The sequence below is a fragment of the Panicum virgatum genome, chromosome 1N, assembly GCF_016808335.1.
Source record: "Panicum virgatum strain AP13 chromosome 1N, P.virgatum_v5, whole genome shotgun sequence".
Lineage (NCBI taxonomy): Eukaryota > Viridiplantae > Streptophyta > Magnoliopsida > Poales > Poaceae > Panicum > Panicum virgatum.
Window position 1 is genome coordinate 30,361,135 of NC_053145.1, and position 12,959 is coordinate 30,374,093.

Consider the following 12,959-nt stretch of genomic DNA (forward strand, 5'->3'; position numbering starts at 1 on the left):
CGTTCAGATCGATTTTACCGTGACCACATAGGGTCCATGCGTCATGCACACCATGCTTGCACATCTAACTCGTCATGCACACCATGCTTGCACATCTAACCCGTAAGCGTCTGTGACGCATGACACAGCGAAAGTTGGCTCTGATTACTTATTAAACTCTCTTGCGCTTTCATCTTCATTTCGTGCAAAAAATTGCAACTGAAGTTAATAGCTTTCTTGGACCATCTATTTAAACTGGTCTAGCTTACTCTTAGCTTTCAATATGGAACTAATGTCCCTGGCTGCTCCTAGTGCACCCATCACTAGCACACGTGTTGAGCCTAGCCCAACAGCCACACGGACGTTACAACGCGGGTCCAATACCCCCAGCGAGTTGCTTATCTTTCATATTTCTGAAAGCAGATAATTGTGAAGCATTTTGCTCAGACGCTACGAAATGAGACTTTATGCAATTGTCGCATGTCCATTTGATGCGACAAGTCGCCAACGTGAAATAACAGTACTGAATTGCCAAAGTGACTTTATTTACCTGTGACAGATATTTCAACGCTGAACCTGAACTCATCCCAAATAAACTGTTGTAGAAAAACAACTCAGAATGCATCAACATGTCAGGTGTTCACCATCTTCAGTATTCAGAGACAACTCCATTTAAGCCTGAACTCTGGCGCTACTGTACAAGTCGGTGCCAAGCACATCGCTTCAGCGACTTCAACATGGACCCTTCATTCTGCATCGGATGGCTTTAGTGCTTCGTCTACTACTTAGTCTTTACAGCAGTTTTACCTTTCTAGCCAAGTGGCTAAGAGTACTTTGTATTAATTAAGAACCTTATTAAGTTAATGACCGAGCCAACATATAGGCTCTGGTCAGGCACGGTTGGGAGGATGATGGGCAAGAACTAAACCCTAGCTAGGACTAGAATAGCTGTAGCTCGTCGTTTCCCTGGTGGTGCTTGGTGAAGGCTGCTTATCTTGGCTTGTAACCGATACTTCAGTTATCTAGTTCTTGTGGATGTGCCCGAATTCTACATCTTTCCCCTTTTTTATCTCTTCCTGGTCGTATTCTCACACAACATCACAGCTTAGCCGTTTCCAGCAGGAACCATAAACTTTCATGATCAAGCACACAGTGATCCAAGAATGACACAGCAGAGGGTACATCGAATTATCCTCAAATAAGTCTCACTATCCCACAACCTAAAATACCACAAAACACCACAGCTACACAACATAGCAGCCCTAACTTATCCAGGAAGTCCCCCATCACCTTAACGCAGTTCAGTGAGACAAGCAGCTAGCGAGAAGATAGCTAGACAATGTTAAAGAGAAGCTGATACTGTATGTGAATGCGACTATTAGTTGCCATCCAGATATGGCCTAGGCTGCACAACACTGTAAGCTACTTGTTCTGTAAGATACTAACAATCTCTTGAATGTCTTCAGTGCGTGCAGTTAAACCTGAGAGGGATAAGTTCTCGATCAGTGGCAACAAATGGTATAGCTGTATGCACTGAAGAACTCTAGACCATGGGGAAAGTGGTGGCAGCACCCTTTCCCAATGCTGGACACTTATTATCCCTCAGACCGTTCGTGTTCCAAACCTGTTGGTCTATCAAGCTCCCAGTCTCAGTCCTTTTCTTCTTCATACCTAGTATTTTCTGCTGCAACAGTGGTATCACCTTTGCAAGATCTGCAGGTTCAGCACAGTTGCATAGTCATACTTTTGAACCAGGGCTAACTAGACTGACTGGAGGTTGAATTGATAAATGGGAAGATGTTCTATCTAGATTAAAGGTCCATGTAAACTTTGTAATTGATGTCACACATTTCACATAACAATATAGATGTCTCAGTGGTCTATTGTCTTACAATGTGAAGCAACCATGTGGAGGAAAAGAGTACTGATTCCTTAACAATTCTAGGTCTTGTCCATAAAAAAATGACACCAAGCTGCTAGGCACAAGTATTGAGAAGGAATTGCTATGTGTTAACAAATTTTCAAACAAGTTCATGAAGGGAAATCATTAACAAGGTAGTCTGTTCTCAATTAAGTAAATAAATAACATGAAGGCCTACAGCTACCATAACTTCATAACATAGAACTACTTCTATAAGGTATGACATCCTCCTGAATTATTAATGTCCAATAAACAACTGAGCAGTTTCAAGCTCTTATCAGGTTGACAAGACAATGAATCCCTAAACTCCTTACTATGTACATATTAGTTCCAATTTTATCAAAAAGAAAAACTAATAACTTCACATGCTAGCAATGGTGAACAACAAAAGAAAAGTGCAACTATCTCTGGAAATACTGGACAGAACTGATAAATTTAACAAGGAATGAATAATAGATCAAATCTTGTACACTTCTCTGCTTCTGTTTTTGGGTTGAATTACTGAATATAATGTCATACCTTCAAAATTTTCCTGCACGAATTTGTCTTCGAACAACTTTTGAATCTCAGCAATAGCAGAATCAAGTTTCCTTTTGTACGTAGTTTGCCTTTCTAATGAAGACATCTCTCTTTGAAGATTTTCAGATTCCTTGTTAGCCTAACGGGAAATAAGCGAAAACACTGTCAATTGTTACAGAAATCTATATACCATAAAATCATAACAACTAAGGTGCTTACACTTTCAAGTTTTCTCCTTAAGGAATCAAGTTCCAGATCCAAATCTGAATCAGAAGTCCCAACTTTGTGTGACTCTTTTGCACAAGAATTATCCTGATGAAAGAAAAGACGAACATATATATACTCATCTGCATTACCATACCTTGAAAGACAAGGAAATAAAGTGAATGTGAAACAAAGCATGGTTCCATTCACTTAACAAAATATGTGGAATCAAAGGCTTATTTTGTAGTTACTGCAACCAATCACAAATATTAAGGTTAAATGATATTCCACATAGATTGATAATTTTCAAAATCAATGGAAACAAAGGTATAACAATTGTTGCACTCACCAGAAACACTGGTTTCAACTTTCAACAACATCAAATTCTCCAAGTCTTTGAGAGATTGGGAGAAACTAAATTAAAAATAAACTCCAGTATTTCAGCAATTTTGTAAAATGTCCTATTTAATATTGAATGCGTACCTCTTGGCTTTTATGACTGTACAAGAGTGTATGAGCTTCTGTTGTTGAGTGTTTACACCAATAAACTCAAAACATCATATTTCTATATTATGAAACTTCATAAAAGGTTTTTTTTGTTCCCTTTCTTCTATACAATGAATGAGCAATATGAACACAAATCAAATTTTGCTACAGCACATTAATGACAAACTTGACATGTTTGAGATGAATCTGTTACTTTAGGATATAAGATACGTACATCTTCAGGCACCACAAAACCTTCAGGTATATTGAAGCAATGTTGGAAGCAGTAGTTCTCCCAGTTCATCATTCTTTTATCCAGTGCATCCCTTACGACATGGTGAATGGCATTTAATCCCTACAGAGGAAACAAAGAAATACTTCTACTTATCGCAATGGTCCTGCTGGTCCATAAAAGAATGAAATAAGAATTTATGCAATTACTAATGTTGTGAAAAGCCTTTTATAAGAAAGATGTGATAATGAATGTCAGCACAAGTAAAACAAGTTAGCTGTTAAGCAAATTAATGCACATTGTGGAGTATGGAGTACACAGCTGCCTAAGACATTTGAAGCCCAAAGCAGCTAAGAGCAGTGCTGCGGTTGGAAGGTTAGTCCACCATATATAGCTGATACTCTACTTAATGAAGCCATGCTTTTGTCGTCCTGTCCTTCGCTATACAGCTCTGTAAACCAGCAGAAACTGAAATGATGTAGCCTGTAACAGGCCAGCTAGTGGTCTTCACTGCACAAGAAAAATCCAAGACAAGCTAAACGTGGCCTAGTGGGAAACGAACGCTATCTGATGACATGTGGTTGTGACACTCTGATGCATAAGAAAATTTTCACGGTCCATTTTAACCATTCTGGAGTTGCATTCAGTCATTTAAAATTTCGCGAAGCAGAAAGTTGTTTATCAAGACATCTTCACACATCAAGGTACTCCAAAGGTTTGTCTCATCGCACAAAAGTTCCAAAATGATCAGCAGAGTGGAATTCACAAGACAGGAACACGAATCAGCTGAGGAATGGCAGTTAACTAACTATCCACCCCCAAATCAAATCCGCGATTTGGGCTGTATCGAATCATGTCGCCAGAGTCCGTCACTTACCCGCTGGAGCTCCGCAGCCTTCTGGGCCGCCGTGGCGGCGCCGAGGACCCCCGGTGCGGCCGCTTCCCTGGAGAAGAAAAGCAACGGCAAAATGGCATGTTAAACAGGCCCTCCCGGTCGGTGGCGAAGGCGTTAGAGAGAATACCGAAACAAAAGGGGAAATCGGGGCGGGGATTCGCGAGAGAAGGATCCGGAGGGAGCGTAACTGGAGGCAGTACTCGAAGGCCTCGGCGCTGACGTCGGCGATGATATCGAGGACCTCGTCGACGAAGACCTGCGGGCTCAGCCCCAGCGCCGCCGCCGCCGCCGCGCTGTCGTCGCCGTCTTGCATCTTCGCCCTCCTGATTCCGAAGTATTCTGAGCTCTTGGCTGGTGGGAGGCGGCGGATCGGAGCAGGGATGGTCGTCGGCGGCCGGCGCCCCGGTCGAGGGTTTCAAATTTCGCGCTGGTCACGGTCGCTTCCTTCTTTTTTTTTCTCTCTCTTGCCTGTTTCTGATCGGAAGAGGAATAAAATGGATGAGCCTCGCGGGCTGTGCTAACTGGGCCTGATTCTGTTGATGGGCTGAGCCCGCAGGTCTTCGTCCACTAATCCAAGTTTTCCTTTAGGGTCTGTTTGGAAGCTCGATTTCCTTTTTACCTCCCGAACGAAAAATGTTGGATGGGGGTTGGGAGCTCACTAATTTTACAGCCAGTTTGTACCAAAACTACCGGGAAATAAGGTGCGTTGGATCGGTTCAGTGCATGCCGTGCCAAATTAAATCATCGGCTGCCCATAAATCGGCCACACGGGGGGCTGCTGAAATGAACTGCACCACGCACAGACAACCTGGGCGGGGCCAAATCTGGACCTTCATCCAACGGATTTGCTCAGGATGCAAGCGCGGGCGGGTTTTGCCGCAAACCCGCCGGCTCAGCCCACACTGCAAAATCGCATAGTCTGAACCGCAAAACCGCATCGCTGAAGCATAGGGGCCTTAGGTGCACCTTCAATTCTCTTAAGTTTAAAATTTTGTATTACTTCTCTAAAATTAGATCTCATTTTGAAAAATTAATACAAAATTTTAAATTAAAGAAGATTGGAGGTGCACCTAAAAATCACCAATTTGCACCCCTACTGAAGCAGACGACGCGGCTTTGCTCTCGGTGCCGCAACCCTGCCTCCCATCCCTTCCGGCGTGCTTCAGAGCTATCGGACGATCAACAATTTCCTAGCGAGCTCTAGTATCGTTTATATCATCACCGAGCAAGTGTGGCGGCGTGCGGATCGAGCTGGCCATTCGGGAGAAACGGTTACCGATGGGTTCTTTTTACAAGTAAGAACCGAGCAAGTTCGGTTTCAGTTAGTTCGGTTCGGTACCGATACTAACCGAACTAACCGAGTTGCCCTACCCTGGTAGAACATGGACCATCCGCCGCCGCCCCGTCCATGGATGCACCACCGCGCCGTTGATCTGGGGCCGCACTTTGCCACCGACAACCCTGCCCTGCAGCCGCGTGCGTAGCCCGTGGATGCGGCGACGCGCCGTCGATTCGGGGCCACATGTTGTCGTCTCCGTCCCCGCCCTGCGGACGAGCGCCATGGCCGTGGATGCGCCGCCGCCGAGGCTGCCCCTCGTCTGACGGGGTCGGCGAGCGCCGAGTGCTGCTGGTTGTTGGGGGTGGGTGACGGGGATGGAAGCGGACGGGGTCATGGGCGGCGGCCGGAGGCCCGCAGGAGGTCGCATCGGGGGATGCAGCGGCCGAGTCGAGCACCGCAGGTCTGGACGCCGCGCCGTCTGGGGCTAGGGGCGGTGACCGACGGCGGCGAGGTGGGGAGGGGGACGGACGCAGCACAGAGTCCGACGCGGTGGGACTCCGGCCGCTGACGGGGTTGGGGGTGCCGCCGTCTGGGGTGGGGGCCTGGCCACCTGGGAGTCACGTGCTTGGGTTCCCAGGGGCGGCAGCTCGGGTGTGTGGGCATGGGTGTGGGGGGCTGGGGGCGCATGGGAACTGGGAAGGGATGGGATTAGGGTTTTTACTTGGGCCGGACCTTAGATTGGGCCTAATGGGCTACATTTCGGTTCTTCGGGGGAACCGAGCTCAAGAACCGAATATCTCGAGAAAGTTCAATTCTTTTCATCATAGGACTGAACAGGAACCAACTTCTTCGGTTTCGGTTCCTTCGGTATCTATTCTCGATAAATTCGGTTCGGTTCTCGGTTTATTTTGCCCAGCCCGACGTGCGGATTGCTGCATGCAACCAAGGAGTTGCCTCACGATGCAATGCTCGAGCTTGCGCCAGCTGCAATCGCGCAGACAAGAGGCCGGCGACGCCGTTCTCAGCCCTCGCTCGCGGTCACCGCGATGGCTGCCGCACGCTGTATGTGGCTGGCCGCGGACAGATGCGGGCAGCCGCAAAGTCCGCAAGTCAGTCTGCTAGTGGTCTGGGCCGAAACCAGTCTTTGTGGTTTGGTTTTTTTTTTGTTTGGGCCGACTTGGTTTGGTGATAATCGGGCTGAGATATCTTGTGGGCTGGTTTAGTTGGGATTGACAATTTAGGTGGGTTGGTCCGGACTGGTCTGGTTTGTCGTGGATCCCCGTCGCCCTTATCCGTTCCGCTCGTCATCAGCGGCGGCGATGGCGACGCAGCAGCAGCAGCTTCTCGTTCGCTCATGGGGGCCACGGGTCGGCACTGCCGGGATTCGCGCGATTCGGCCACTGGCCAGCGCGCTGCGGATGTGAAGATTGGGATGATCGCGGGGCCCGCGGCTGCCGCGCAGGCGGCGGGAGCTGGAGGCCACGGGGATGGCGCCACGGCGGCGGCGCGAGGTGAGCTGGGTGTCGACTGTCGAGTGCGTGCGCTGTGCGCTTGTGGGTTCCGCGGGTTCTGACGTGGGGTTTGGCAGTGTAGCTGTGTAGTGTTGGAACCAGCTAATATATATGGCTCGGTTTAGGTTTGGTTTGTTGGAACCAGCTAATATATATGGTTCGGTTTAGGTTTGGTTTGTTGGAACCAGCTAATATATATGGTTCAGTGAACAAAGTAATAAATAATTTGGTGTGGTTATGGTCCGGATCTCACGTTGATCCGTAAGAGGCAAGCGGCGCAGTGCGGGCAGCCGCTGATGCCCGCGACGGCGCTCGCGGCTCGTGCGGACGCGGGGCGGCCGGCCGCAACCCGCCCCACTTGCATTCATACTCGCGATCAACGACAACGCATCCAAACGGCTTCATATGCTCAGTCAGTCAGTCGAGTCCCCGCATGCTCTCAACTTCCAGTATTCTTTCATCTGCAACATTCATCCGCTCCTCATCTCGCATGTGTCTCTTCAACTGCGACTGCTGCCCTTTCCTGTGTGGGTTGACAGCCGAATTAGCTTACAAACTGTTATGCGTATTGAGATCCAGATCTATCAATCAACTCACCAAGATTATTGAAATCTGTCTGTCCGTAGAGTTCACAGCTTATTTGAGATTGGATATGAAATTTGTTACGCTTGAGCACCAATTTCATGCTTGGCTTTGAAATTCCAATGCATCTTGTGGAGGTCAAGCTCACGCCAGCGATCATCGACATCTTCAAATCATTGAAACCAATGCCAACCAACGAACCAAACTTGTACAGCAACTGAGCAACCAATATGAACATTACATTTACAGTCACGGTTCAAAAAGGCGGAATTAGGCGGGCGCCTAGGCGCAACTAGGCTCTAGGCGAGGGGTTCCCGCCTGGCCTATGGGGCTAGGCAGACCCCTAGGCGGCGCCAGCTCGTCGGCGCCGGCGAGGGAGGAGGCAGAGGGAGGAGAAGGAGGCAGGGACGAGTGCTGGCGGAGGAGGAGAAAGCAGGGGACGGGCGGCGGCCGAGGTATGGACGGGCGGCGGCGGCGGCGAAGGAGGCAGCGGCGTCGGGAACGAGCGGAGGCAGGGGCGTCGGGAAGACCAGAAGGGGAACGAGAGAAGGAGAGGGGAGGCGATAAGTTGGGCTGCTGGGCCGGAGGAGAGGGGAGGGGATAATGTGGGCTGCTGGACTGTTTTGATTGGCTTATTTTTTAACTCAAAGCTTAATTGTCCTTTGTTTTTCTTTTTCTTTTAGAGGTATATGATGTATATGACAAGGTATATGTATGTATATGGCACCGCCTAGCAAACCGCCTTGAAACGCCTAGGCTCGCTTAGGCTCGCCTAGGCTCTATGCGGTGGGTCACCGCCTAGAAACCGCCTAGCGCCTTTTTGAACATTGTTTACAGTACCCTACCGAGTTGCAGTACATGCAAACAGACCAATTGAATCAGACGCCCATCAACTCCAACAAAAGCCAACAATAACATTTTGATGACTTGACCTTTCTCTACAAAAGGGGGAAAATGGAAAACATTTAGGTGGCCTTGTGAGGGTTCATCTAAAAACATTGCTATCCTACCAACTCCAGAAGGCCCCATGTTCATGATTGGAATTTTGAACTTCAAGTAGGATGAGATCAAGACACAAGAAAAAAAGGATCAATAGGACATTAATGATACTGACTATGTTAATTGCAATGTAATGACAATTTTGTATGTGCCTTGTCCTCAATTTCCTCCCAAGTCACCTATAGTAGGGCTGTCTGACCCATTTTTCTTGCCTCTATTTGGCCTTCTGGCTCTGGTTCAGAACTACTAACATCTGCAAGCAGCATGTAATAGAAAACTTCTTTAGCATCTCAAAAACAGCATGGATTATTTAATTTTGGGTTGGAACAGAAGAGCGCCCTTTACATCACAAATGAACTCATCAGGTTTACCTTGTCGGAGTCCTCTGATTCTTTAGTCACATCTCCATTACCAGCTTCAATGTATCCCTGGAGTAGACATACAATCATACAAAGCATTAGTGAAACATGCTATGCATGGCTGCCTAATAGTATTTTACAATCCAGCCGAAATTTCTAAACAGATGGTAATATGCTTAAAACAATGCCCATTGGTAACAGAAGAATGTTCTTTGGACCTCAGCATGGACCACAACATGCAACTTTGACCACTAATAAATCTATAGTGATGTAATTGCAACACAAAGTAAAACTAGAACAGTATGAATATACCATCCAAAACAAATAAATGCAAAAAACTTATCGAGATAACAATAACAGAGGTTCAAAACTTTAACTAAACATTCAAAATGACACTCTTTATGACCAAAGGGAGCATTTTATCATGTCAAAGAACTGCAGTTTAATTTCCACAACAGAATCAAAATCACAGTTAATTAACAGCAAACTTGTTATGTTACTCCTAAACCACCTTAACTTTTTTGAAATTTCAAATGTTAGTAACCATACTGTTATTAATGAATGTGCATACGCCCTTGTGGTAAGCACCTCAAGTGGGGGAATGGGTGATCATGAGTTCGCGTTAGTAATGGCACTCAAACCTGATGATTAGCAAAGCAACACTAGCGAGTACAGCTATCAGGTTGTACTCTAATCCAAGCACCTGGTTCAAGTGGCTGGAAAATCAACAACAGGAACATGTTGTATTGGTTCAATTATAAGTAATGTGATTAAAAAGAATATCCAACTTGTTCTGTGTGATTCTAATCTATCATCCTTAAATTGAAATATAAGGAAAATGTACTGGTTGTACTATTAAACTATGCCCTGTTTCTTTTCCCTTGGCACGACACACAATAGTGCTTTTTAATTGGTGAACAAATGTTGTAATTGTAAAAGCAATAAAGCATAACATAGTAGGTTCCCCACTTTGGTCTACAATGAAACAGAAACCAACACATCATTATTTCCCCCTTAGCCCCAACCCACAAGTCATGACATAATGTAAGCTACAACTTGCTGACACAAGATCAATTATTTATAACTAGATCTTATAAGTGTGCAAGTGTGCACTTTGGTAGATCCTGAAACTGACAGATCATTTTATCTATCTATTATCTAAAGCTACATTAGAATATTCCATGCTAACTGATCTAAAGGAGAACCCATTCAACTATAACGAACATCTAATTCCAATGATCAACAACAACAACGAACAGTGCCCGATACATGATATTACCCATACTTGAAACTAACAAAAATCGTGATCCAAGTGATCTCATCCCATCACTCAGCAGCCACCAGTGCATTGTGCGGGAAGATGTATTCCCAACACGGATAATATATCTTTTTTCTCCACATAACAAAACAATCAAGCTATCGTAAGTGGATATTTCTACCTATATGCGCACTTTTATGTATGTCTGCTGGCACAAATGGGCATAGTTGAGACAATACAAAACACAACAAGATAATGGATTGCACAAAACCAAATTCACCAACTCACTCCTAAGATCGTCAAAACAACATTACTTAATCGAAGAAAGTAAATCAACAGGTACACTTCAATTCAAGAAGGAAAACAAAATAAAAACAAAACGTGAACATTAACAAAACATAAAAATGTGCAATCCCTGTACGCAGTAATTACTTTTGGTGAAGTGAAACATGTGTATATTCAAGCACTATGGAAAATGACTGACACCAAGAATAATGTTTTACTTTATTTTTATTTTTTTGCTAAAATAAACTGCTTACCAGTGATATGCTGAGAGAAGGATTGCTTATTTTACAGAGATAATAAGAGCATCCATCATTAATTTTTTTTCTACATGGTGCTTCTAATGTATGGTTGTTTATTGAGGAAATGTTTGACAAATCGTTAGGGACTGATTTTGAATCCATAGATAGGTGTTTAATAGAAGGTGAGCCTTAGCGCAGTGGTAAAGCTGCTGCCTTGTGACCTTGAGGTCACGGGTTCAAGTCCTGGTACCAGCCTCTTGCAGAAATGCAGGAAAAGGCTGCGACAAAAAGACCTAAGTGGTCGGACCCTTCTCCGGACCCTGTGCAAGCGGGAGCTACATGCACTGGGCTGCCCTTTTTTTTAGATTGGTGTTTAATAGTGACAATAAATTGATGCTATCACTGTAGTTACTTCTGCTTCCCTATGGACTATAGGAACTTTGGAACTGCGCAATGGTTATATTTTCTAGGACAAGTTTGGACAGGGATGGGAGAGATCTGGAGGACAGTTTGGGGTACTATTGAATTGGAGAAAAAAAATGTTATTATACCATGTTGCTGAAGATGCATCAATGATCAAATGCATCAAGTTGCTGAAACAGGAGATCAAGGAACTTCCAAGGATTATGTTGTCAGATGCATCAAAGGGTAGGATTGCCGCTTCCAGTGATGATCTTGTGTTTGAATCCATTGCATGTGGTAATATGAGCACCGTTGGCATGAGTTCTAAACATATAAATAATCCAATTTTGGCAGCTAGACCCTAGGTGGATGTTGTTGGGGTAGTAAATTAGCTGCAGTCCCTAGTCTGAACATTTTCTGCTTGAAGGCATTGGGCCATAAACTGAAAACACTCTGTTGGTTTCATATCCATGGAACTAGGGGGACTGCATTTATTCTAAAAGAATATAAAAAAGCCTTCATTTCTTACTTTGGCACTATAGGCATCCTACATTTCTGTAAAAAACATAATTTCTACAAGCAATCCTATCACATAGCTAGATGTAAGCTCCAGGGAGAGGGAGGTCAAGCAGCACAGAAGAGATACTGATATTACATGACACTAGCATCGGCATGAAGAGTACTCACTGCTATTGTTGCTTCTTTCTCCTTAAGCTTCTCCTTTTCCTTGTCTCTCAGCAGCTTGGAGACAAGGCCAGCCCTCCTCTTGCCCTTGGCGATGGCATCCTCCATTTCAGACACTGCAGAAGGCTTCTTGTCGCGGACCTTCCAGATGCCGCCCCTGCGGATGAGCACCTTGGCGGCTTTCCAGTCGTCGATGCTGGTGTCAATGACGGTGACGTCGGTCTTACTGGTGCGCTCCCTGTCGGCCCCCGCGGCGCGCTCCGCCCGGCGGCGCTTCTTGGCCTTGGCGATCTTTTCCTTCTTGTCCTTGTGGGGGCGCGGCTGAGGAGGCAGAACAGAGATCGGCTGGTCGTCGTCAGTCCTCGGGCGGGGCCGGGATTGCTTTCGGAAGGCCTTGGGCGGCGGGGTGCCCGGCGGCGCGGAGGACGGGACCGCAAAGACGTCGGAGATCACGGCGGCGAGCTGCTGCTGCTGCGGCGGCTGTGGGGAATTGCTAGAGCTAGGGTTTGGTCGCGAGGGATTGCGCGGCGGGCGGGGCTGCTGCTGCGGCTGCTTGGGCTTAGCGGCGGCTTTGGGAGGCGGCTCCCTGACGACTACGGCGAGGCTGGTCTGGTGATGGGCGGAAGGAGGAGGCGGCGGCACGGGCGGGGTCGGGGGCGGGGGAGACTGGGCCTGTCGCCCCCCATAGAGAAGGTCGTCGATGTTGAGGTGGGAGGGGAAGGAGAGGCCCTCTTTGGCGTGCAGCCGGTGGAGCCATACCGGCGTGCTAGCGGCGGCGGCGGCGGCGGCGGTGAGCAACGTTTGGCAGCACGGCATTGCCTTCCGTCCTCTCCCCTCCGGCTGCGACGGGCCGACGGTGGTGGGGACTTTGGGACGGCTGAAGAAGAGGACGAAAAGGTGGAAGGGAAGTGGGGCCCTACTCTGAGAAATAAATTTGGGAGGAAAAAGTCATTTTTGCTTTCCTGAACTATGGGTCGAATTTGAGTTTCCTCCCTAGACTCGAAAACCAGAAATGTTTGGACCCCGAACTTACGAAACCAGGCATGCGACCTCCCGAAGACCGTTTTTAGGCGGTTTTGTCCGACGTGGCACCCTGTCACCAGTCCGCCGTGGAGAGTGGACCGA

The 12,959-nt window shown here is 46.8% G+C and overlaps 2 protein-coding genes and 1 long non-coding RNA gene across 4 annotated transcripts; 1 reads left to right on the plus strand and 2 right to left on the minus strand.

Moving 5' to 3' along the window:
- Positions 1 to 1,112: 1,112 nt before the first annotated feature.
- On the minus strand, positions 1,113 to 4,698 carry LOC120655613 (protein MIS12 homolog). Of its 2 annotated transcripts, none has more exons than XM_039933520.1 (7): positions 4,425 to 4,698; positions 4,219 to 4,285; positions 3,345 to 3,464; positions 2,639 to 2,731; positions 2,420 to 2,558; positions 1,558 to 1,692; positions 1,113 to 1,460 (listed from the first exon to the last, which is right to left on the minus strand). In XM_039933520.1, exons 1-7 carry the CDS (start codon positions 4,547 to 4,549, stop codon positions 1,402 to 1,404), a joined length of 738 nt encoding a protein of 245 aa, XP_039789454.1. In that variant the 5' UTR covers positions 4,550 to 4,698; the 3' UTR covers positions 1,113 to 1,401. The 2 variants fall into 2 exon arrangements, with proteins under 2 accessions (XP_039789454.1, XP_039789455.1); XM_039933521.1 differs by having other exon boundaries at positions 1,321 to 1,460; positions 1,604 to 1,692.
- Positions 4,699 to 6,744: 2,046 nt separating this feature from the next.
- Positions 6,745 to 11,514, plus strand: LOC120655616. The gene is made up of 2 exons (XR_005667618.1): positions 6,745 to 7,026; positions 11,184 to 11,514. It is a non-coding gene; the product is annotated as an uncharacterized LOC120655616 (long non-coding RNA).
- Positions 8,482 to 12,722, minus strand: LOC120655615 (formin-like protein 14). The gene is made up of 3 exons (XM_039933522.1): positions 11,838 to 12,722; positions 8,979 to 9,035; positions 8,482 to 8,860 (listed from the first exon to the last, which is right to left on the minus strand). The coding sequence occupies exons 1-3, from the start codon at positions 12,648 to 12,650 to the stop codon at positions 8,822 to 8,824; spliced, it is 909 nt and encodes a 302-aa protein (XP_039789456.1). The 5' UTR covers positions 12,651 to 12,722; the 3' UTR covers positions 8,482 to 8,821.
- Between the last annotated feature and the right edge of the window lie 237 nt (positions 12,723 to 12,959).

Bases quoted from the DNA above. Each gene is read 5' to 3' on its own strand.
- LOC120655615 (XM_039933522.1), bottom strand. From the start codon at position 12,650: ATGCCGTGCTGCCAAACGTTGCTCACCGCCGCCGCCGCCGCCGCCGCT. The intron at 9,036-11,837 runs GTGAGTACTCTT...TGTCTACTCCAG, and splicing joins AGAAAGAAGCAACAATAGCA to GGATACATTGAAGCTGGTAA. The intron at 8,861-8,978 runs GTAAACCTGATG...TGCTGCTTGCAG, and splicing joins AATCAGAGGACTCCGACAAG to ATGTTAGTAGTTCTGAACCA.
- LOC120655613 (XM_039933520.1), bottom strand. From the start codon at position 4,549: ATGCAAGACGGCGACGACAGCGCGGCGGCGGCGGCGGCGCTGGGGCTG. The intron at 1,693-2,419 runs GTATGACATTAT...CTGAACCTGCAG, and splicing joins CGTGCAGGAAAATTTTGAAG to ATCTTGCAAAGGTGATACCA. The intron at 1,461-1,557 runs GAAAGGGTGCTG...TATCCCTCTCAG, and splicing joins TAATAAGTGTCCAGCATTGG to GTTTAACTGCACGCACTGAA.